Source organism: Chrysemys picta, chromosome 13 (genome assembly GCF_011386835.1).
Source record: "Chrysemys picta bellii isolate R12L10 chromosome 13, ASM1138683v2, whole genome shotgun sequence".
Lineage (NCBI taxonomy): Eukaryota > Metazoa > Chordata > Testudines > Emydidae > Chrysemys > Chrysemys picta.
The window spans coordinates 23,151,018-23,176,716 of NC_088803.1; the positions used below are offsets into that span (position 1 = coordinate 23,151,018).

Genomic DNA, 25,699 nt, shown 5'->3' on the forward strand with positions numbered 1-25,699 from the left:
AGTTTTAAGTGTGGTGGCTGGAGAACAGACAAAGTGGTTACTGGTTTGTTATTTTCTGTTTGCTTATTTCGGGAAAGGGAAGTAGGGACAGAAAAGGAAGCAAAATAAGTAAGAATGAAGATCAAAAGAAGCTAAAACTACACAAGTTGCAAATTGCCCAGAAAGACTGAACAATGGGCGCTGGGAATGTCTCTGTTAACTAATGACAGGTTTCAGAGTAACAGCCGTGTTAGTCTGTATCCGCAAAAAGAAGAACAGGAGTACTTGGAACAACGCTTCCTTAGCTCTCGTCCCCTAACGCCCCTACTCTACTTGCGCTACATTGATGACATCTTCATCATCTGGACCCATGGAAAAGAAGCCCTTGAGGAATTTCACCATGATTTCAATAATTTCCATCCCACCATCAACCTCAGCCTAGATCAATCCACACAAGCGGTCCATTTCCTGGACACTACTGTGCTAATAAGCGATGGTCACATCAATACCACCCTATACCGGAAACCTACTGACCGCTACACTTACCTACATGCCTCCAGCTTCCATCCAGGACACACCACACGATCCATTGTCTACAGCCAAGCTCTAAGATATAACCGCATTTGCTCCAATCCCTCGGATAGAGACAAGCACCTACAAGATCTCTATCAAGCATTCTTAAAACTACAATACCCACCTGCTGAAGTGAAAAAACAGATTGACAGAGCCAGACGAGTACCCAGAAGTCACCTCCTACAAGACAGGCCCAACAAAGAAAATAACAGAACACCACTAGCTGTCACCTTCAGCCCCCAACTAAAACCTCTCCAGCGCATCATCAGAGATCTACAACCTATCCTGAAAGATGATCCTTTACTCTCACAGATCTTGGGAGACAGACCTGTCCTCGCTTACAGACAACCCCCCAACCTAAAGCAAATACTCACCAGCAACCACACATCACTGAACAAAACCACTAACCCAGGAACCTATCCTTGTAACAAACCCCGATGCCAACTCTGTCCACATATCTATTCAAGTGACATCATCATAGGACCTAATCACATCAGCCATACCATCAGGGGCTCGTTCACCTGCACATCTACCAATGTGATATATGCCATCATGTGCCAGCAATGCCCCTCTGCCATGTACATTGGCCAAACCGGACAGTCTCTACGCAAAAGAATTAATGGACACAAATCTGACATCAGGAATCAAAATACTCAAAAACCAGTGGGAGAACACTTTAACCTGTCTGGTCATTCAGTGACAGACCTGCGGGTGGCTATATTACAACAGAAAAACTTCAAAAACAGACTCCAAAGAGAGACTGCTGAGCTAGAATTGATATGCAAACTAGACACAATCAACTCCGGTTTGAATAAGGACTGGGAATGGCTGAGCCATTACAAACATTGACTCTATCTCCCCTTGTAAGTACTCTCACACTTATTATCAAACTGTCTGTACTGGGCTAGCTTGATTACCACTTCAAAAGTTTTTTTTCTCTTAATTAATTGGCCTCTCAGAGTTGGTAAGACAACTCCCACCTGTTTATGCTCTCTGTATGTGTGTATATATATCTCCTCAATATATGTTCCATTCTATATGCATCCAAAGAATTGGGCTGTAGTCCACGAAAGCTTATGCTCTAATAAATTTGTTAGTCTCTAAGGTGCCACAAGTACTCCTGTTCTTCTTTCTGTTAACTAAGAAACCCCTGAGCTGAGTGCATCTCAGTTTCAGTGAACTGCAGATGGGTGTGGCCCAACCTCTGTCTGTGCTGAAGCTGACTAGGGTGTCTAATTTAGCAAGACAGGAGTGGAGGGGTGCCTGTTCTGGCAGGAGGGTGTTCTCTGTGGTATCCCAGCTCATCAAGTGATGGTCTCAAGGGAAGACAAATGGAAATTGATGTACAATTTGCCTGGGAAAAGGCTGACCTGGAAAAAGGAAAGGCTGCCCACCAGCCTGGACTTAAGAGACAAAGCAAGTAAAACCCAGAAGCATGACCTGGCTGTAATGGAGTGAAAGAGGTGCACAGAGACATGTATCCTGGAGCTGGAAGTTGGGGTCCTGGTGACTGCTGCGGTGGGAACAAACCTCAAGGACTCTAGCTGGAAGCAAACCCAACCTGAGTGAAAGGGGGGGGATTTGGCTGGCCAGCGAAAGGTCCCTCATAGCTGGTAGCTGTGAGCCTACAGCTGGATCAGTGTCTCTTTCCCTTTTGGGAGACACAGGAGTGTCTGCCCCATAGGGGAGCCCAAAAACGAATTTTAGGTATACTGCCTCCGCCATGGTCAGTGTCCAAGTCTCTGGCAGTAAGTTCAGGAGGAGGGTGTGACGTTGTGCAGTCTATATGGTTTTATAAAAACTTGATAATAAGTCAATATAATGTAACTGAGATAGTTTTAGAGAAAATACGGTAATAAGTGAATGTAACGTAACTGGGATATGCTTCATGCAAAAGGTCTCTAGTAAGGTATCATTACAAAGCTTATAATCTACTGAGTATGATCATCTGGTTTGTATAAATGTACCACTCTTGTATCTAAAACTAGAAATATAAAATGTAACTCTGAGGGCCTATTGTAATTGTGTAAAGTGTGGACCATTAATGATGGTTTGGAATCTTGATGACTCCCATTGTCTGCAGATGGCTGTATTTACCTGTGAGTCTTCCTGTATATGTGTGTGCTGGCAAGTGAGTAATGAAGTCTTGCAGTGACATGTGATCATGTCACCTGAACTGGAATCCATCTTTAACCTGGTGCTTTTCCAGTGAGGGGGGGTGGAAACCCAGAGAGACAAAGAGTTCCCGCCTTATGCAAAAGATATATAAAGGGGGGAAGAGAACAGAGAGAGGGAGGAGCCATCATGAAGCATCCCCTAGCTATCACCTGAGCTGCAACAAGAGCTGTACCAGGGGAAAGAATTGTTCCCAGGCCTGGAAGGTGTCCAGTCTGAGAAAAACTTACTGAAACATCTCTGAGGGTGAGAGTATCTGTATTTAGTTTGATTAGACATAGATTTGCGCATTTTATTTTATTTTGCTTGGTGACTTACTTTGTCCTGCCTGTTACTACTTTGAACCACTTAAATCCTACTAGGAGTCTGGTGGCACCTTAAAGACTAACAGATTTATTTGGGCATAAGCTTTCGTGAGTAAAAACCTCACTTCTTCGGTGCCACCAGACTCCTTGTTGTTTTTGTAGATACAGACTAACACGGCTACCCCCCTGATACTTAAATCCTACTGTCTGTATTTAATAAAATCACTTTCTATTTAGTAATTCACTCAGAGTATGTATTAATACCTGGGGGAGCAAACAACTGTGCATATCTCTCTATCAGTGTTATAGAGGGCGAACAATTTATGAGTTTGCCCTGCATAAGCTTTATGCAGGGTAAAACGGATTTATCTGGGTTTAGACCCCATTGGGAGTTGGGCATCTGAGTGCTAAAGACAAGCACACTACTGTGAGCTGTTTTCAGGTAAACTTGCAGCTTTGGGACAAGTGATTCAGACCCTGGATCTGTGTCTGGAGCCAAACAGGAGTGTCTGGCTCAGCAAGACAGGGTGCTGGAGTCCTGAGCTGGCAGGGAAAACAGAAGCAGGGGTAGTCTTGGCACATCGGGTGGCAGCTCCCAAGGGGGTTTCTGTGATCCAACCCGTCACATTCCTAATATCCAAACTAGACTTCCACCACTGCAACTTGAGACCATTGCTCCTTGTTCTGTCATCTGCCACAACTGAGAACAGCCTAGCTCCATCCTCTTTGGAACCCACCCTTCAGGTAGTTGAAGGCTGCTATCAAATCCCCCCTCACTCTTCTCTTTTGCAAATTAAATAAGCTCAGTTCCCTCAGCTTCTCCTCATAAGTCATGTGCCCCGGCCCCCTAACCATTTTCGTTGCCCTCTGCTGGACTCTCTCCAATTTGTCCACATCCTTTCTGTAGTGGCGGGCCCAAAACAGAACACAGTACTCCAGATGTGGCCTCACCAATGTCGAATAGAGGGGAATAATCACTTCCCTCGATCTGCTAGCAATGCTCCTACTAATACAGCCCAATATGCCATTAGCCTTCTTGGCAACAAGGGCACACTGTGACTCATATCTAGCTTCTCATCCACTGTAATCCCCAGGTCCTTTTTTGCAGAACTGCCACTTAGCCAGTCGGTCCCCAGCCTGTAGCGGTGCATGGGATTCTTCCGTCCTAAGTGCAGGACTCTGCACTTCTCCTTGTTGAACCTCATCAGATTTCTTTTGCCCAATCCTCCAATTTGTCTAGGTCGCTCTGGACCTTATCCCTACCCTCCAGTGTATCTACCTCTCCCTCCAGCTTCGTGTCATCTGTGGACTTGCTGAGGGTGCAATCCATCCCATCATCCAGATCATTAATGAAGATGTTGAACAAAACTGGCCCCAGGACCGACCCCTGGGGCACTCCACTTGATACTGGCTGCCAACTAGACACTGAGCTGTTGATCACTACCCGTTAAGCCCGACGATCTAGGCAGCTTTCTGTCCACCTTATAGTCCATTCATCCAATCCATGTGTTTGTGTGTGAGACAGAGACAGAGTGTGTGTGTGCTGGCTGCTGGGGAAGTCTATGAGAGACTGTATGCTATCTCTTTAAGATACCCACCAGAAAGCTCCTTGTTCAGACCTCAGCAGCTGCCAGCAGCTCTCCTGCTCCTGAGCCCTGTCCCCCCACCCCTGCTCTGCGGAGATGGGGTATATGGGCAGGGGGGAGCGGGACACCCTGACATCAGCACCCCCTTTCTCCCCGCTCTGCACAACAAGCAGGAGGGTCCTCGGAGCAGCTGGCCAAGAGCTCCAAGGCAGAGGGCAGGAGCAACATGGCTGCAGAGCAGCAGAGGTTGTGGCACCTGAATGCATGTTACCAGATGTGTGTGGCTCTGCTAATCAAGTGCACGGCACTTGATTCACTCCTGGGTGGCTGTGCAACCACGCAGCTTAGAGGGAACACAGGTTGTGGGGAAAGATTTAATTATACCCGAGGAATCTTTTAGTGGTCAGGTGTGATAGTACCAAGTATCCCTCTATTGGTTGATAGAAGGCTGCTGTAGCCACCAGATAGACTCTGAGAGAGCTGAGAGATAGTCCTGATCTTTTTAGGGTCAGTATATAGTCTAAGATCTTTGGAAGGGACACGTATGTCAGGGAGATTTGTTGGGAGGTACACCAAATGCGAAACCTGGACCTAAGTACGGCATGTCATGGACTTTCTACTGTGTAGTAAATACATCTTGTACATACTTCGAACAGGAGTTCTCTAGGTGTTGGAACCCTGAAGGAGCCATGCCTTGAGGCAAAGAATCCCAGGTTGGGATATAGGGTACGCCTTTGTTCTGCAAGAAGAGGATTGGATTGGAGAGAGATTGGCGGGCACATCACAAGCTGTGACAGGGAAGGGTATTAGGTCTGCCTTGGCCAAGTGGCAGCAATCAGTATGATGTGTGCTCCTTCTCTTTTTATTTTCAATGAGACCATCAACAGTAGGAGAAAGGGAGGAAAGGCATAGAGAAGGTCCCTGTCCAGGACAGCATCGCCCAGGATGTGTTGTCCTATCCCTGCTCTGTAGCAGTAGCATGGACATTTCTTGTTCAGGTGAATGATGAACAGCTCTGTGGTCAGTGTCCCCCATTGCCTGAATAGGTCGTGAAGTACTGCCGGGTCTATCTTTCACTCGTGATTGTGTGTGAATTTGCGACTGAGACTATCCGTTATCAAATTTTGTGTGCCTGGGAGGTAAACTGCAAACCGTGACACATCATGGGAGATACACCAGTTCCATAATCTCATCAGCTCCACACAGTGGGAGGGCGAACTGGCTCCCCCTTGTCAATTGATGTAGTACATACAGGTTATGTTGTCTCTATGGCCTGGTTTACACTACGACTTTAATTCGGATTTATCAGCTTTAATTCGAATTAACCCTGTAACCGTCCACACAACGACGCTAGTTAATTCGATGTAAAGGGCCCTTTAAATCGATTTCTGTACTCCACCCCAACGAGCGGAGTAGTGCCAAAATCGATTTTAACAATTCGAATTAGGGTTAGTGTGGCCGCAATTCGATGGTATTGGCCTCCGGGAGCTATCCCACAGTGCATCATTGTGACCGCTCTGGACAGCAATCTGAACTCGGATGCACTGGCCAGGTAGACAGGAAAAGCCCCGCGAACATTTGAATTTCATTTCCTGTTTGCACAGCGTGGAGAGCACAGGTGACCACAGATACCTCATCAGCACAGGTAACCATGCAGGCTGATAATCGAAAAAGAGCACCAGCATGGACCGTGAGGGAGGTACTGGATCTGATCGCTGTATGGGGAGAGGATTCAGTGCTTGCAGAACTTCGTTCTAAAAGACGAAATGCAAAAATTTTTGAAAAAATCTCCAAGGGCATGATGGAAGAGGCCACAATAGGGACTCAGATCAGTGCCGCGTGAAAGTCAAGGAGCTCAGACAAGCCTATCAGAAAACAAAGGAGGCAAACGGTCGCTCTGGGTCAGAGCCGCGGACATGCCGCTTCTACGCCGAGCTGCATGCAATTCTAGGGGGGGCTGCCACCACTAACCCACCTGTGTTCGTGGATTCTGGGTCGGGGATAGTCTCGACGCCTGAGGATTCTGCCGATGGGGTAGAGGAGGAGGAGGAGGAGGATGAGCTTGCAGAGAGCACACAGCACTCCATTCTCCCCAACAGCCAGGATCTTTTTATCACCCCGACTGAAGTACCCTCCCAAGCCTCCCAAGCCTCCCAAGCCAGTACCCAAGACTCTGACCCCATGGAAGGGACCTCAGGTGAGTTTACCTTTTAAAATATAAAACTTGTTTTAAAAGCAAACGGTTTTTAATGATTACTTTGCCTGACTTTGCATTTGCGGTCAGTTCAGCTACTGGAAAAGTCTGTAGCTACTGGAAAAGTCTGTTAACGTGTCTGGGGATGGAGCGGAAATCCTCCAGGGACATCTCAATGAAGCTCTCCTGGAGGTACTCCGAAAGCCTTGCCAGAAGGTGTCTGGGCAGTGCATCTTTATTCCCTCCTCCATGGTAGGACACTTGACCACGCCATGCTTGCAGCAAGTAATCTGGTATCATTGCCTGACAAAGCCTGGCAGCGTATGGTCCCGGTGTTTGCTGGCATTCAAGCAACATCCGTTCTTTATCTTGTTGTGTAATCCTCAGGAGAGTGATATCACTCCTGGTAACCTGGTTGAAATACGAGAACTTAATTAAGGGGACAGAGGTGGCCGTTCCTACTGGGCTGTTTGCCTGTGGCGGAAAATAAATCCTTCCCTGCAGTTAGCCAAGCGCAGATGGGAAATCGGCCCTGAGTTTTTTGTGTTTGGCTAGCAGGGATCTTCCCTGTTACCAGCCACGCGGTGGGGGGAGGGGTACTGTGATCATCCCAGAGAATTCATGGCGGGGGGGGGGGGGGGCGGCGGCGGGGGGGGGGTTAGTTTGGTGCCTGTAGGGATCTTCCCTGATACCAGCCACGCGGTGGGGGGAGGGGTACCGTGATCATCCCAGAGAATTCATGGCGAGGGGGGGGGGGCTAGTTTGGTGCCTGTAGGGATCTTCCCTGATACCCGCCACGCGGTGGGGGTGCTGCTGAATGTTAACAGAAAAACCGCAGCACTCTACTTGCCTGAAGGGGCCCAGACAAGCCCCACCACACTGCCCCCCCCCCACAACTGGCTGAGATTGGCCAGGCTTCTGCAGCACTCTACAAGCTATGCTTGGTATGTGGGAAAGTAGGGCGCAGAAGCTGTAAGAGAATGGCTTACCATGGCCGCATGCAAGCAGAATTCTGTTGCCCAGACCTGTGATCTCTAGCAGCAAAGCCACAGGCACTCAGCATTAAGAGGCAAAATGCGACCTTGCACAGAAATCACATGTGCTATGTAATGTGAACAGTGTTGGTCACCGTGAAAGAGTATAAGCATTGTTCTGCAAAATGTAGCTTTTAAAACAATTCTCTCTTTTTTCCCCTCCCTACAGCAGCTGCAAATTCCTCAAGCCTCCCTCCTCCATCCCGAAGGTTATCACAGATAAGGCGTCGTAAGAAGAAGACGCGAGAAGAGATGTTTTCGGAAATTATGGAATCCAGCAGAAGTGACAGAGCTCATCTGAATGAGTGGAAGGAAACAGTTTCAAAGTATAGGAAAGAAGTCAGTGAACGTGAGGACATGAGGGACCAACGTGAGGAGAGGAGAGACCAACGTGAGGAGAGGAGAGACGCTCGAGATGAGAGGTGGCGTCAGGAAGACCAGAGGATGAAGGAAGCAACGCTGGGGCTGCTCCAACGTCTGGTGGAGGTTCAGGAACGGCTGCTGGAAAACAGACTGCCGCTTCAGCCCCTGTTCCACCCTCCCCCCTCCCCATGTTCCGTATCCTCCTCACCCAGACGTGTAAGAACGCGAGGGGGGAGGCTCCGTACACCTTCCCATTCCACCCCAGTAGACAGCCCAAGCAAAAGGCTGTCATTTTTTTAACCTTTTCTTTGTGGCTTTTTCCTTCCCAGTAATCCTCCTCCCAAATACCACCCGGGTTCCCTCCCTCTTTTTCTAATCTATTAATAAAGAATAAATGATTTTTAAATGATAGTGACTTTATTTGGTTTGAAAGAAAGCTGGGGGAAGGGGCAGGGTGGGTTCCTTACAGAAAATCAGTCAATAAAGGGGGCGGGTTTTCATGAAGGAGAAACAAACAGATATTTCACACTGTAGCCTGGCCAGCCATGAAACTGGTTTTTAAAGCTTCTCTGATGCACACCGCTTCATGGTGTGCTCTTCTAATCGCCCTGGTGTCTGGCTGCGCGTAATCAGCAGCCAGGCGATTTGCCTCAGCCTCCCACCCCGCCATAAAGGTCTCCCCCTTACTTTCACAGAGATTGTGGAGCACACAGCAAGCAGAAATAACAATGGGGAGATTTCTTTGGCTGAGGTCAGAGCGAGTCAATAATGAACGCCAGCGACCTTTTAAACGGCCAAATGCACATTCTACCACCATTCTGCACTTGCTTAGCCTGTAGTTAAACAGCTCCTGACTCCTGTCCAGGCTGCCTGTGTATGGCTTCATGAGCCATGGCATTAAGGGGTAGGCTGGGTCCCCAAGAATAACTATGGGCATTTCAACATCCCCAACGGTTATTTTCTGGTCCGGAAAGTAAGTCCCTTGCTGCAGCCCTTTAAACAGAGTTGTGTTCCTGAAGACGCGAGCGTCATGAACCCTTCCCGCCCAGCCCGCATTGATGTTGGTGAAACGTCCCTTGTGATCCACAAGTGCTTGCAGCACCATTGAAAAGTACCCCTTGCGGTTTATGTACTCGGTGGCTTGGTGCTCCGGTGCCAAGATAGGGATATGGGTTCCGTCTATCACCCCACCACAGTTAGGGAATCCCATTGCAGCAAAACCATCCACTATAGCCTGCACATTTCCCAGAGTCACAAACTTTCGTAGCAGCACCTGAGTGATTGCTTTGGCTACTTGCATCACAGCAGCCCCCACAGTAGATTTTCCCACTCGAAATTGATTCCCGACTGACCGGTAGCTGTCTGGCGTTGCAAGCTTCCACAGGGCTATCGCCACGCGCTTCTCAACTGTGAGGGCTGCTCTCATCTTGGTATTCTGGCGTTTCAAGGCAGGGGACAGCAAGTCACAAAGTTCCATGAAAGTGCCCTTACGCATGCGAAAGTTCCGCAGCCACTGGGAATCGTCCCAGACCTGCAACACTATGCGGTCCCACCAGTCTGTGCTTGTTTCCCTTGCCCAGAATCGGCGTTCCATGTTTAGAATCTGCCCCATTAACAACATGATCTCCAAAGCACCGGGGCCTGTGGTTTCACTGAATTCTGTATCCGTGTCCGTGTCCATGTCCTCATCATGCTTGTCGCTGCGCTGCCGCTGCCTCCTCTCCTCGTTTTTCTGGTCCTGGCTGAGCATAAACTCCACGAGAACGCGCGAGGTGTTTACAATATTCATGAGTGCTGTCTTGAGCTCAGCGGGCTCCATGCTTGCCGTGGTATGGAGTCTGCAGTGTTCACCCACCCAGGAAAAAAGGCGCGAAAATGGTTGTCTGCCGTCCGTTGCTTTCATGCAGGGAGGGAGGGAGGGAGGGAGGAAGTGAGGCTGTACCCAGAACCACCTGCGACGATGTTTTTTGTCCCATCAGGCACTGGGATCTTAACCCACAATCCCAATGGGCGCGGGAGACTGCGGGAACTATGGGATAGCTATGGAATTGCTACCCACAGTGCAACGGTGCAGAAATCGACGCTAGCCCCAGTACTTGGACGCACACCACCGAATTAATGTGCTAGTGTGGCCGCATTCATTTCGACTTTATACAACCTGTTTCTCAAATCCGAATTATCTAAATTCGGATTAATCCCGTAGTGTAGACATACCCTTAGGATCTCATCTGTGATCCTTTAATCAACAGGAGGAAATGGGCACAGGCTTTCCTGACCACCCTTAGCTTGAGGAGGTTGATGTAAAGGGATATCTCCAGGGACTACCACCTGCCTTGTGTCATGAGGCTGTTTAGATGTGCGCCCCACCCTGAGTGATGCGTCGGTGGTGAAAAGCAATGATGGGGGGAGGGTGCGAGAAGGGGATCCCTTTGCAAACGTTGGCTGGGTCCTTCTACCAGTCTAAGGAGTTTTTGACCCTGGTGGATAGTGACAGGGGTTTGTCCAGTCTGTCTCTGAGCTGAACCACATGTTCACATGTGACGCCTGGCATGTGGTATCACAGCTGTGCCTGCTGATAAGAAAGGAGTCAAAACTACAACTAAGTACAAGGAGACTAACTATAGAAATGCAAAAAGCGAAAACGATGGTCTAAACGGACTGTGACTAGCTCTGTCTCTAGCCAGGGGCAGTTGAGAAGTAACTGAGCGGGGGTTAGCCCGCATACACTAGCTAGCCGGGCCTCATGGACACTGCTAGCAAAGTTCTCCGATCAGCAGCGTAAGGACGCAAGCACACATACAGTGGTGTACCGACAGGGACACTACTCGAAGAAGAATCGTGAGATTCCACCTCAAGACTTGAACTGGATTAACTCAGAGAAATCAGAAAGGGGACAGAGGGCCGTAGTCCTATAACTGCAACACTAACACTAATAATAAGGAAACAATCAGTAATAAAAATGTAAGATCAATATGATTAAACAACTATATTTTGGTTTGAGCCCAATGCACCCTCCTTGTAGTATGTTGCTATCAAATTAAGGAAAAACAGCAGCCCATAAAACAGTGTAACACTGGAAAATGCTAACCCACCCTGGTGTTAGGGACTTACCACAGTATGCCTCTTCACTTCAGTTTTTTTAACTTGCCAAATACAATTCTTAATTATGTTGTCACTTTTCAGTGTGAATGGGAAGGGCTGACACCAAGTTAAACACGTTATAAAATAATAAGACGAACAATGCACATTTCCCTCCGGTTTTATGACTCTAAAGCCTTATGTTACACAATATGGAATGGTGACTATGAAGGAAAATATTCAGTCACTTTTGATGGCCTAGGTTGGCTCATACTACTGAGAAGAAGGCTTGATCTTCATGTCAGAGGGTAAAGAATATACTGGGCACCCCAATATTCATAGTCGTGGTCTGAGAAAACATGGGAGCACTTCTATGTGGATTTTTACTGGTTCTTTTGAGTGACTGATGTTATGAATGGACATAAATGCTTAGCCATAGTGGCCAGAAACTGGTATCTGTCTGGCAACCCCTACACCTAGCTAGTGAACTATCCAGAAACTGCATTAAATGTTTAGCTATCCTGGCATGCCAGAAGAGCTAATTAATTTAAATGGACCACAGTTCTTGTGTCCTATGAGAAAAACCAAAGAAGTCTTGTGTTCTTCACATAGAATGTCATCTATTCAGAAATTACTAATTCTTTCTTGATTGAATTTGAAACACAGTTTGCACTCTTAGTGAAGAGTCCCCCACATTTCTTCTGGATGGACAACAATTGCACATTACTGTCAACTTGCTAAAACTGTTGAGGGTGAGACAGGTGAAAAGCAAAAAAGCTACAGGTACGCCAGCCAAAAACAGTTGTTAAACCAGGCTCATGGGCACTAGCTTAACAATACTACATGGACTAAATGGGTTCCTCCTGTAGTCAGTGTTAAGAAAGAATCAATATCGTATACAGAGAACAGTCTCACATGCCAGACACATTTTGTGAGCTTTTAGCAGGACCTACAATGCCAATTTCAGTGCCCTGCACTGCTGATGTATTCAGTGAATAACAGTTTTGCAAAAACCAACGCTTCACGGTAAGAATAAACAAAAATTTGAGATAGTTTGCCTGAGTTTTCTATATAGTTGTGTTAAAAAACATTCCCATCAGGGGCAGAATGTCTTAGATATTAATAATCTATGTAGCTCTGCTTTTTACTGAATAGCCCACTTTATCTGTCTGTTTTAAGATTTTTAAAAAATATAAAATTGGCAGCAACTATTCTAAAATCTTTCCCTTTTTATGTAGAAAAGCACAATATAGAAACAACAAGGAGTCTGGTGGCACCTTAAAGACTAACAGATTTATTTGGGCATAAGCTTTAGTGGGTAAAAACCTCACTTCTTCAGCTGCAGTGAGGTTTTTACCCACGAAAGCTTATGCCCAAATAAATCTGTTAGTCTTTAAGGTGCCACCAGACTCCTTGTCGTTTTTATAGATACAGACTAACATGGCTACCCCCGATACTTGACACAATATAGAAAGAGAGCTTTGTTACTGATATACTCCTGGTGGGGTTTTATTTTTTTGGTGAGTCTATTTCAGTTCCAAAATGAACAGCCAACCCTGCCATCAGGATGGAGACAACACTAATTACAAAGAACACGCTTTAGAAAACAAATCTAGAAGCAAAAGGTAATAATGCCCCAGCTGAAGGACATCATCTACAGTGAAAGGGATAATATTTAACCACATGGGGAGAAAGCCCCTACCAAGGTGAAATTTCTCCGAACTCTGGCAACAGCACTTATGAAGAAAACATACCGAAAGAGAGCCTACAGTGAGGGGGAATACCAACTGAGTGACACAATAAGGGAGGAACAGACTACCCTTTAAAGGTGAACAGATCCTGCACTGAGGAGACATTATACCTTAACTCAGGCACTTTGATACCATGGTGATGACCCTTCACAGAACTCCAAATTCCTGGTATTAAACATGTTTCTTTTAAGCTACAATGCTCTAATAGGGTGTTTAAAATTAACTAATCTTTATTTACAAGCATAACTTTATCTTGACAATGCATTTTTTCTAGGAATTGTTCTGAATCCATGATCTTCTCCATGCATATGGATCTGTAATTGGAGTCTTATGTCTCATTTAGCATTCAGTTAAAATAGCTTAACACTCTTTTTCAAACTTGTGAAAGACCCACGTTCCCACTGAAGAAAAGGTCTGAAAATAAAAAAGCAAGTGTTTGGGGTTATTGGAAGGAAAGATAAAACCCAAAAGCACACAAAATCTCTTTACTGTTTAATACACAAAAGATAGTTTTCCTGATTCCCAACAAGCATCTTTAAAGTAGCCAACAAGCCCTCTCTTCTGGCCTGAAATGCAACATGGGAAATTTCAGGCCAAAATAATATCTGGGAAATTAGACATTAAGTCAAAAATGATGAAACTTGCAACTGAAATCTTTTCTGCTTTCTTACCTCTGCACTCCCTGCTGAGCAACTGCATCATTGTCTTTGCTGACCACACTCAGCAGCTCAGTCGGCTTGGGATTGGGTTGCCGACTTTGCCTCTGTTTCTTCAGCACTCATACCACCTTCCTCCCCTAAGGGACAATTTTCTCTGGAGAGATAGTGGCCCAAATCTTCAAAGACCTGCACAGCTAAGTATACACACATTTTTGCTCACTCCTAAATACATTCATTCATGTGCATATAGGTGAGAAGGTTCATAAACCTCCAATTTGTGCACACACACCAGGGACTTGTGCATTTAAGATGGAGTGCATTTTTTTTTAACTGGGGCCAATCTGTGGAAGAAGAGGGCTCCACTAACCTGCCATTTCCCCAACTAAAAGACTACTGTTGAGTTTACATTCAGCTTGTTCTTGTTTTAAAAATTTGACCTGCAATCTTACCATCATGATTAGAATTTCCCAAAGTCCATGGTTCATCTGAATCAAAGTGAGTATCTCCTCCTATTCCTGGTCCAGGAAAGTAAGCATGAGCTAGGAATCCACCTTCTCCGTCAAATGGAGAACTGTCTCCATGGAAACCAGAAGCAAAAAATATCATAATATCTGCTTCCTTCCTGTCACTTTTAACTTCATGATAAGGGACCTCTTCAAAGGTTAGTGGCGTCACTCTCTGCCAAACATCAAATGCCTGACGAATGGCTCTCCTTGTATCAAGCTCTCCAACCTTGGGGGTGTGGTTGTGTACACTGTGTGAATGAGAAGAGAAGGATTGATTAAAGGCACACATCCTATTCAAGTCTTCCTATTACAACAGCTAGCAATTCTTGTACATAGGCAAAACTGAACAAGGTCTCCATTTCTGCAGACACATAATTGTGCCTGCAACTATTTGCACCCATAACTTAGGTCAGTTTTAGCCCTCATCCAAAGCCCACTGAAGCTAACGGGAATCCTTCCCTGACTTCAGTGGATGTTGCATCAGGTCCTGAATGCCTGACTACATTCACAAATTAAGGACTTAGATGTCTACTTTGAAAGTGCAAATTATTGCAGGTAAATTTGTGTGTCTGCTATTATCCTGCAAAAATGTAGGCAAGTGTATAAGAAACTGGCCCTTAAATACTTTCTAAGCAGCATACCTATCACTAAATCACGGTGAGTTGACTGATCGCCTTTACTCACAGTAGTAGTTCAAATGAAACCTATGAGACTACTTGAGTGAGTAAAACTTCACCAGTGTGACCCAGCTGCAATTTTGTGCAACTCCATATGTGACATTTTATGCAAAATATGTTATGAACTAATTTGTTTATTTACAAATAACTTGTATATAGCCCCAAACTTCATTTTTAAAAATGGTCTGGATTTAGGGCTGGCAAAAGGTGCCAGCTTGTGACCCCTGGAAAATGTAGTCCTCAGTTTGTGTGCAGGGCAACAACAGTGCAAGCTTCCCAGATACTGTACTGCCAGGCCTGCTTCTCAGAGGCACAGGGGCAGTTAAGTCTCCAGGGCTTCCCTGCTGAGTCTGCCAACTAGCACCAAGTGCAGTGGTGAACAACTCCCCTGGAAGAGCCTGGATTCAAAATGGTGACCTACACATGAAAGGCTCTGTAGCTCAGTGTCTTGAGGCATCTACCCCTCAAATAAATGCCAATTTAAGATGGGGGTCATATATATGTATAATATACAAAAAAACTCTTAAGATACTATCAAGGCTGTCAACTAAAGCTTTGATTAGTCTGAAAATGCCAGTATTATGGACAACTGTATAACCTGTTCAGCCCCTTGGCATGTGGATTAAGTCACAGTCTTTACTGACACGATCATATACTATGTTTTCTTCCCCCATGGGACAGCAGCACGATCTGAACCCAAGACTTTCAGATCTATAGAACAGGCCTCAGCCACTCAAGCTATAGGTATAACCAGAAGCAGAAGCACACTGTTATCCTTTATATGAGAAAGTCCCTAAAGGGTGCATAATATACAGTTTCCCAATGGATTATGCAATTGTTTGTGAGCCAACACTGGAATGTTGGTTTCAGGATCCCTGGGTTCTATTCTTGACTCTGGGAGCAGGCTGTGCTCTAGTGGTTAGAGCAATGGATCCAGACAGTACAGCTTATCACATGATTATTCACTCTCATTCTGTAAGGCAGTGGGGCAAATCTAATTTTAGAGACTCATATTCTGGTCCCAACACAACTTGAGCTGTGCAGCTTTTGAGTTGGCTTATCTATGAAATAAATGCATACTAATTGACTCCCCTAAGGTAGGGTTATGAAGTCTGGAGCGGACGGGAGACCATGGCTGATGGTTTATCTGAGGCCCCCGAGGCTGACCTGAGCCCTTGCGAGGGCTGCGGGAACCCCCAAAGGTACCAGGGTCCGGCCACTGGCCCTGGGGCACAATGCAATGGGCGGTGCTGCCTGTAGAGTGGGTAACCCCGGTGCAGAGCCTTGGCCCACTGGTGTGGACTCCTGCTGGATACTGGAATCCGAAGAAGAGGGATCGTGTCTGGGAGACCAGGATGGTGCCAATCGTTCATCCTGATTGCAACGGTGCTGATCCCGGTGCTGCAACGGGAATCTGTCTGAGGGTGATGAGTCCCCGGGCCAGGCTCCCGGAGACTGAACACGTTTGGTGGATCTGCAATGGTGACCCGGCGATTGACGCCTTGCTTTATAGGCGCCGACTCCGTGGGTGCTCCGGGGCTGGAGCACCCACGGGAAAAAATTGGTGGGTGCTTAGCACCCACCGGCAGCACCCCGCCCCCCCCCACCCCAACTCACCTCTGCCTCTGTTCTGCCTCTGCCTCCTCCCCTGGGCGCACCGCATGCCCGCATTTTTCCCCTGGCTCCCAGAGCTTGCACCGCGAAACAGCTGATTCGCACGGCAAGTGCTGGGAGGGAGAGGGGAGGAAGGGGAAACCCACGCGCTCAGGGAAGAGGCGGGGCTAGGGCGGGGATTTGGGGAAGGGATCCAATAGGGGCAGGGAGCGGGCGGAGTTAAGGCGGGGACTTTGGGGAAGGGGTTGGAATGGGGGTGGGGCGGGGCGGGGAAAGGGTGGAGTCGGGGCAGGGCCAGGGGCGGGGGGGGGGGGGTCGCAAGCACCCACCAGCGCTGGGGAGAGTTGGTGCCTATGCCTCGCTTCTTAAGTGATGCCAGTCCATCGAGCGGGAGCAGGAGCGAGTTGGCCGTCGAGATGGGGAGTGTCGACCCGATCACGGCAACCTGTACCGGTGCTCCAGCGACCAGTAACAAGGCTCTTGGGACCATTGGCTTGTGTCCCTGGAGTGGTGCCACACACTTGAGGAGTGGCTAGGTTGGTCCCGGTATCGGGGCTACAGGGATGGGCGCACCTCCATGGGCCTGCACCAAGTCACTGGTGATCTGTGTCTCAAGCCTGGCGAGCGGTGCCCCGAGTCCGGAGACCAATAAAGGCTCCTTCGGGCCGGCCTCCCTATGTCTAAGGCCTGGCAGTTCTGTGCGGGCGAGTGCTGGCAGGACACTCAGGAGGAGAGCGGTGCCACACAGATGGGGACCACTGGAAAGGTCCCGTGGCAGGTTTGCCCTTAGACTGGGGCACCGCCACGGCTGGTGTGGGCAGCACCGGTAACACTCAGATATCCCGTGTCACCTGCAGGGCCTCGGACGTCGATGGCATGTCCACATGCCAGAGGCCCACGTCGCTCTCCGGGGTGGCAGACGCATCTCGGGATGGGCTAACCCACTCAACCTGAGCTGAAGCCCGACTCCCACATGGAATTGAGGAGCTGCCCTTCATGGGTCCTTGCTCCCCTCTGGCCCTCTCCTTCCCAGCCTTTCTTTGCTTCCTGGCCGGTGCTGGGGAGGGGGAATCAGCGTCGGTCTGAAGACAGCACCGGCCGAGTGCTCCGTACCGATGCCATGGTACTAGGAGCAGAGTCTGACCTGGATGGCTCCAGTGCTGGTGCTAGCACCAACTCCATAAGGAGCACCCGGAGATGTATGTCTTGCTCCTTCTTTGTCCAAGGTTTGAACCCCTTGCAGATCTGACACTTATCACTGATTAGGGTCTTGCCCAGGCAGCTCAGACAGCTACTATGAGGATCGCTGATGGGCATCGGTTTTTTGCAGCAATCACAGGATTTGAAGCCTGGGGATTGGGGCATGCCCCATCTCTAGGCTGAGTCTTGTCCGGGACTAACTAACTAACTACACTAAGGGAAACTACTAACAACTTTTAAGTATTTACAGAGTAAAGTTCATCTCAACAGATTCAGAACGAGAAGGCTTGCCAAAGCAAGAGATGTTCCAGCACCATCACTGGCGGTAAGAAGGAACCGAGGGTGGTGGGAGTCAGTGGCGCCCCTTGTACCGCACCATATGGGCACCACTCCAGAGAGTGCCAGAGCCGTTCTCCTACGGATACCGCTGAGGGAAAAACTTCTGGCACCAGTGCATGTGGCGAGCACACACACCTACAATGGAATGGACATGAGCAAGCGCTTGAAGAAGAACCATTCTTGCCAAAGTCTCTAATGACCTCTTCCTGGCCGAAGCTCAGAACCAATGCTCCATCCTCATTCTACTTGACCTGTCAGCTGCCTTTCATGCAGTTGCCCATGCTTTTCTTCTGGAAATCTTGTCCTACCTTGGCTTCTATGACTCCGCCCTCTGCTGTTCTCCTCTTCCCTCTCTAATCACTCCTTCAGTGCATCCTTCGGGGGATCCCCCTCATCCTCTCTCTAGCTTTCTGTGAAGGCTCCACATGACTCTTTCCTTGTCCTCTTCTCTTCTCCTTCTACACCTTATCTCTGGGTAATCTCATCAGTAAATACAAATTCAACAAGCATGTCTATGCTCAGGGATTAAAAATCTACATCTTTATTGCAGATCTCCTCCTTCAGTCCAAAAATTAAAATCTCAGCCATCTCCTCGTGGATATCTAGCCATCAGCTCAAACTCAACATGACTAGCTCTTAATCTTCACTCCAAGTCCTGGACATCACAACTGGACACTGTATTCCAGGAATGGTCTAACTAATGCTGTATACAATAGCAATATGCCCTCCCTACTACTACTTGACACTCCCCTGCTTACATCCAAGAATCTTATTAGCTCTCTTAGCTACAGCATTTCACTGGGACCTCATGATCAGTTGGTTTCTACCATGATTCCTAAGTCCTTTTCCAAGTCACTGCTTTCCAGGATATAGTCCTCCATCCTGTAAGTGTGACTTATATTCTTTGTGCCTAGATAGAGGACCTTGCATCTGACTGTATTAAAATACTCTGTCTGATCTGTCATTATTTACCATTCCACCAATTTTTCTGCCATCTGCAAACTTTACCAGCAACAAGTTTCATGCCAAGAACAGATGCCTGCAGGACTTGATTAGAAGCATCCCTTTGGATGATAATTCACCATTAAACAATTACTAGATATTTTTCTATAATTTCATTATCATGAAGTTACACAATATAGATAATTTTATAAATGTTTTCACTAAGTTTCTGTAGGCTGTAAAAAGTAAAAGTTAGACTGAAACTCCTTTCAGCTAAAACCAATGATTTCAATACTTAATTTAGTTTTAATACAAATGTCATAAAATGTTTGCAGAAAATTCCTGGCAGCGTTCATTATGACTCTGGACTTGGAACATACTCAGAATATTAGATACATAAAAATAATATAAAAATAAGAAATGTGTTTATTATTTTAAAGTGGCAAAACATTTTTGAGTGCTTCACAGAACAAAAAGAAAAGACATCCATTTGTAATATTCAGTACCACCTCTGAAAAACTGTCACTAAAACGCATTCAGGGTTTAAATGACATAATCAAAAAGCAGGTAGGGAACAAATAATTGTTAGGTAGCACTTTTGATTGTCATTTAAGTCAAGAGCCAGATTTACAAAGGCACCTAAAGATGCTGATAGGCACTTATTGAGATGTCCAAAATAATTTAAGCAGATTTGGCGCCTAACTAATGGGACCTAAATACCTTTGAAAATCTGGACCTAAATGCCTTAAATAATTTTGAAAATGGGATTTAGACTACTAAGTCACTTAGGCACTTTTGAAAAAAATTACCTTCCATGTTTTTCTAAAGTTCAGCGGGCCGTATGTATTAAAAGACATTTTCACTTTTCACAGCTCAATATAAAATCTATGTCAAACTATTCTTCACCCTTTAAAAAAATTAGAATATACCTGTATGTTATATGCTTCTGCCTCCATTTTTGTCCAGTTAACGCATATCGCTTATTTCTTCGGCTATGGCTTATATGGGGATGATCAGGAACCCCACATCGAGGCTTCTTCATCCATCTAAAAAAAAAGCCCAAAATAAACCACTGGTGAAAAGGTGTTAAATCTGGGAAACAAGTTAGATGTGATTTTTACTGTTCGTTAAAATTGGTTTGACTCTCGGTTAGTCTGAACCAGGATTTACAAGAACAAGGAGAATGACCTTGTCCTGCAAAATATGAGGAGTGTACTGAGCAGAATGTTTTAAGATAAATCAAGGCCATTTGCACCATTCCCAAAAGACAAAAAGGCCTGGTTAAAAACTCTTGTCCACGCTAAGTAAAACGGTGTATTGTGGGAAAGTGGAAAAGAAGTAAGAGTTAGTTCTGGGAAGTCAGACGGCAAATGGATTTTGAGAAGAGACAGGAAAAGATTCCTAGAAGCAGGAGACAGAAGGAGGAAAAAAGAAGGGAAATAGGATGTGAGTGAGAGGGTGAGGCTGAAAGTTACTGAGGTAAGTCCAGCAATGGGAGCAGTCAAGAATGTTCAGGGTGAAAAGCCTACGCTGAAAGTTATTCCCATTGGACCTCGTTCAGTAGAAGCTGAGGACTGACAGTTCAGTATTTTAGTCACATACACACACACACACACACACACACACACACACACACACACACACACACACACACACACACACACACACACACACACTCACTCTCTCTTTCTTTCCCCCTCCCCAGTCACAGAAAGGCATACCTATATCCTTGAGGGTATGTCTGCACTGCATCTGTGACCTCTACAGCCTTTCTTAGTGGGACTTTCACTAGCATGCTAAAAATAGCAGTGTAGACATCGCTAAGAGGCTGCGGCTTGAGTTGGAGCTCGGCGTCTCAAGCATCTGCAACATCTACATGGCTATTTTTAGCACAGTAGCATGAGCCCTATACGTGAGTCTGTCCACACGGCCTGGAAGGCTTGTTCCCAGACGCAGCACAGACATCCCCTCAGATAGTTGTTTAGGAGAGCTGAGGGTGTCCACCAGTTCTTGCAATGTCCATGGACTGAATCATAGATTCATAGATTCAAAGACCCAAAGAAGGGACCACTGTGATCATCTAGTCTGACCTCCTGAATAACACAGGCCATAGAACTTCCACAAAATAATTCCTAGAGCAGGGCTTTTAGAAGAACATCCAATCTTGATTTAAAAATGGTCCGTGACAGAGAATCCACATGACCCTTAGTAAATTGCTTAACTATTCTCATTGTTAAAAATATATGCCTTATTTCCAGTCTGAATTTGTCTAGCTACCACTTCCAGGTATGGGATAGTGTTATACCTGTGCTACATTGAAGAGCAGATTATTAAATATTTGTTTCCCATGTAGGTATGTATAGACTGCAATCAAGTCACTCCTTAACCTTCTCTTTGTTAAGCTAAATAGATTGAGTCTATCACTATAAAGGCATGTTTTCTAATTCTTTAATCATTCTTGTGGTTCTTCTCTGAACCCTCTCCAACTTTTCAACATCCTTTGTGAATTGTGGATCCCAGAACTGGACACAGTATTCCAGCAGAAGTCGCACCAGTGCCAAATACAGAGTTAAAATAACCTCTCTGCTCATCCTTGAGATTCCCGTTTATGCATCCAAAGATTGCATTAGCCCGTTTGGCACAGCATAGAACTGGGAGCTCATGTTCAGCTGATTATCCACCACAACACCCAAATATTTTTCAGAGTCCCCCATCCTGTAAGTATGGCCTACATTTTTTATTCCACCATGTATACATTAATATTTAGCTGTATTAAGATATATACTGTTTGCTTGCTCCCACTTTACTAAGTGATCCAGATTGTTCTGTATTAATGATCTGTCCTCTTCATTATTTACCACTCCCCCACTTTTTGTGATGTCTGCAAACTTTATCCATGATGATTTTATGCTTTCTTCCAGGTCATTGTTAAAATGTTAAATATGAAGGGACAAGATTAGATCCCTGAAGGATCCCATTGGAAACACATCTGTTTGTGGAGCCGGCACCACAAACCCCTCCTGCACCCCATACCCCAACCCCCTGCCCTGAGCCCCGTCACACCCCACACCCCTCCTGCACCCCAACCCCCTGCCCTGAACCTCCTCCCATACCCCGCACCCCTCCTGCGCCCCAATCCCCTGCCCTGAGCCCTCTCGTACACCCCGCACCCCTCCTGCACCCCAACCCCTTGCCCTAAGCCCCTTCCTGCACACCGCACCCCCTCCCACACCACGCATTCCCTCCCACACCCCAACCCCCTGCCCCATCCCTACATTCTTGGCCCTGCATGCAATTTCCCCATCCAGATGTGATGAGGCTCATTAAAAAATAATAATGCGTTAATTAAATTTGTGACTGAACTCCTTGAGGGAGAATTGTATGTCTCCTGTTCTGTTTTACCCGCCTTCTGCCATATATTTCATGTTATAACAGTCTCAGATGATGGCCCAGCACATGTTTGTTTTAAGAACACTTTCACAGCAGATGTGACAAAATGCAAAGAAGGTACCAATGTGAGATTTCTAAAGATAACTACAGCACTCGACCCAAGGTTTAAGAATCTGAAGTGCTGTCCAAAATGTGAGAGGGACGAGGTGTGGAGCATGCTTTCAGAAGTCTTAAAAGAGCAACATTCAGATGTGGAAACTACAGAACCCAAACCACCAAAAAAAGAAAATGAACCTTCTGCTGGTGGTATCTGACTCAGATGATGAAAATGAACATGCGTCAGTCTTCTCTGCTTTGGATCGTTATCGAGCAGAATCCGTCATAAGCATGGACGCATGTCCTCTGGAATGGTAACTGAAGCATGAAGGAACATATGAATCTTTAGCGCATCTGGCATGTAAATATCTTGCGACGCCAGCTACAACAGTGCTATGCGAACGCCTGTTCTCGCTTTCAAGTGACACTGTAAGAAGAAGCGGGCAGCATTATCTCTTGCAAATTGTAACCAAACTTGTATGTCTGAGCAATTCCCTGAAGTAGGACTGAGTGAACTTGTAGGCTCTAAAGTTTTACATTGTTTCATTTTTTACATTTGTAAGTTCAACTTTCATGATAAAGAGATTGAACTACTGTACTTGTATTAGATGAACTGAAAAATACTATTTCTTTTTTTTTACAGTACAAATATTTGTAATAAAAAATAAATATAAAGTGAGCACTGTATCCTCACCAGACTGACTGGAAAAGTAAGAGAGGTATTTAATGAAATGGAGTTATATGATGCTTTGAATTACGTAAAATGTAAAGCATCAGAGGGGTAGCCGTGTTAGTCTGGATCTGTAAATAGCAACAAAGAGTCCTGTGGCACCTTATAGACTAACAGATGTCTTAGTCTATAAGGTGCCACAGGACTCTTTGTTGCTTTGTAAAGTTTAAAGAAACTGTATTGCAAAGATTTTAGTTACTCCTGGGTCTTATAGGCTGATATTTAGAAATGTTAAACTATCTGATGTTACCTATGTTGAGATTGCTCACATACTACTTGGGTATAGGAAAAAGGGGATTAAGGGGGCAAAGTCTTATGATAGTTTTGATTAAATGATTGATGTATTTGCTATGGAACAGCTAGTTGAAATAGCTCCTGATCATATCAGAGCAGCAGTGTGTGATAAAAACCCGATACCATTGAAAGCTGCAGAAATTGCTGATACTTTCGTAGAGATAGAAACCGTGAAAGGCATAAGCCTCAAGGAAAAAACAATTCCTATTCATCACAGTTTAAGAGAGAGGATGGATTCAAGAATAAGACTAGCCCCAACTTTGCTAGGAAATCTTATACAAACCCAGAATTTAAAACCTCTCACCCTAGAGAAAAACCAGTTAAATGCCACCTGTGTGGAATTGTTGGCCATATAAAGCCATTGTCAAAACTGTAGGGACAAAAACACCCTAAAACCAGCGATGCCCCAACCCGCAATCAATTTGAATGCAGTTACTTTTGAGTACAGAGACTAACCAGATAAATGCTAACACTGCCACCTTGAGTCCAAATGTGAACACAGCAGGTGTTAATGCTACCACTTTAACAAGGAGTCTGGTGGCACCTTAAAGACTAACAGATTTATTTGGGCATAAGCTTTCGTGGGTAAAAACCTCACTTCTTCGGATGCATAGAGTGAAAGTTACAGATGCAGGCATTATATACTGACACATGGAGAGCAGGGAGTTACTTCGCAAGTGGAGAACCAGTGTTGACAGGGCCAATTCAATCAGGGTGGATGTAGTCCACTCCCAATAATAGATGAGGAGGTGTCAATTCCAGGAGAGGAAAAGCTGCTTCTGTAATGAGCCAGCCAATCTCAGTCCCTATTCAAGCCCAGATTAATGGTGTTAAATTTGCAAATGAATTTTAGTTCTGCTGTTTCTCTTTGAAGTCTGTTTCTGAAGTTTTTTTGTTCAATGATAGTGACTTTTAAATCTGTAATAGAATGACCAGGGAGATTGAAGTGTTCACTTACTGGTTTATATATGTTACCATTCCTGATGTCCGATTTGTGTCCATTTATTCTTTTGCGGAGGGACTGTCCAGTTTGGCCAATGTACATGGCAGAGGGGCATTGCTGGCACATGATGGCATATATAACATTAGTGGATGTGCAGGTGAATGAGCCCTTGATGGTGTGGCTGATGTGGTTGGGTCCTCTGATGGTGTCGCCAGAGTAGATATGGGGACAGAGTAGGCAACGAGGTTTGCTACAGGGATTGGTTCCTGGGTTGGTGTTTCTGTGGTGTGGTGTGTAGTTGCTGGTGAGTATTTGCTTCAGGTTGGGGGGTTGTCTGTAAGTGAGGACTGGCCTGCCTCCCAAGGTCTGTGAGAGTGAGGGATCATTTTCCAGGATAGGTTGTAGATCGTGGATAATGCGCTGGAGAGGTTTTAGCTGGGGGCTGTATGTGATGGCCAGTGGTGTTCTGTTATTGTCCTTGTTGGGCCTGTCCTGTAGTAGGTGATTTCTGGGTACCCGTCTTGCTCTGTCAATCTGTTTCCTCATTTCCCCAGGTGGGTATTGTAGTTTTACGAATGCTTGATAAAGATCTTGTAGGTGTTTGTCTCTGTCTGAGGGGCTGGAGCAAATTCAGTTGTATCTTAGGGCTTGGCTGTAGACAATGGATCGTGTGATGTGTCTTGGATGGAAGCTGTAGGCATTAGGTACGTATAGTGGTCAGTAGGTTTCCGGTATAGGGTGGTGATTATGTGACCATCACTTATTTGCACTGTAGTGTCCAGGAAGTGGATCTCTTGTGTGGACTGGTCCAGGCTGAGGTTGATGGTGGGGTGGAAATTGTTTAGTAATCCCGGATGGGAGGGATGAATATACATTCACTAATTATATTAGGGCTGAGACATGGAGGGGTAATGAGGAATTCATAAGGAGTGCCAGGGTCAATAGGATTGTGTGTACTAGATGGAGAGATTCCACGTTGGACATTACCTTAGTTAAAAAGGAATTAGTCCGGGAGGAGGATTATTTGCCAGATCAAATCATGAGCCAGGTGGCACTTTCTAAGTACCGTAGAACCTCAAAGATATGAGCACCAGAGTTATGGACTGACCGGTCAACCAGACTCCATGTGGAACCAGAAGTAACCAATCACACAGCAGCAGAGATATTCTTCCCCCCCCCCCCAAACAAAAAAGAGCAAATACTGTACTGTGCCTGTATTGCATCTTAAAGGTAGGCACATCTAGGCTGCCTGTCCCCTCCCACACCCGCAG

At 46.0% G+C, this 25,699-nt stretch overlaps 1 protein-coding gene across 4 annotated transcripts in view; it reads right to left on the reverse strand.

The window, feature by feature from the left end:
• Positions 1–25,699, reverse strand: part of MMP24 (matrix metallopeptidase 24) — a 165,289-nt gene that overhangs the window by 100,311 nt on the left and 39,279 nt on the right. For 3 of the 4 annotated variants that reach the window (XM_065566595.1, XM_065566596.1, XM_065566597.1), the window contains exons 3-4: positions 19,905–20,021; positions 14,147–14,451 (exon numbers count right to left, since the gene is read on the reverse strand). In XM_065566595.1, coding sequence (XP_065422667.1) covers positions 14,147–14,451; positions 19,905–20,021 — 422 coding nt within the window. Of the gene's footprint in view, positions 1–14,146; positions 14,452–19,904; positions 20,022–22,659; positions 22,797–25,699 lie in introns of those variants that run through there. The other variant, XM_065566598.1, reaches the window with a different exon arrangement.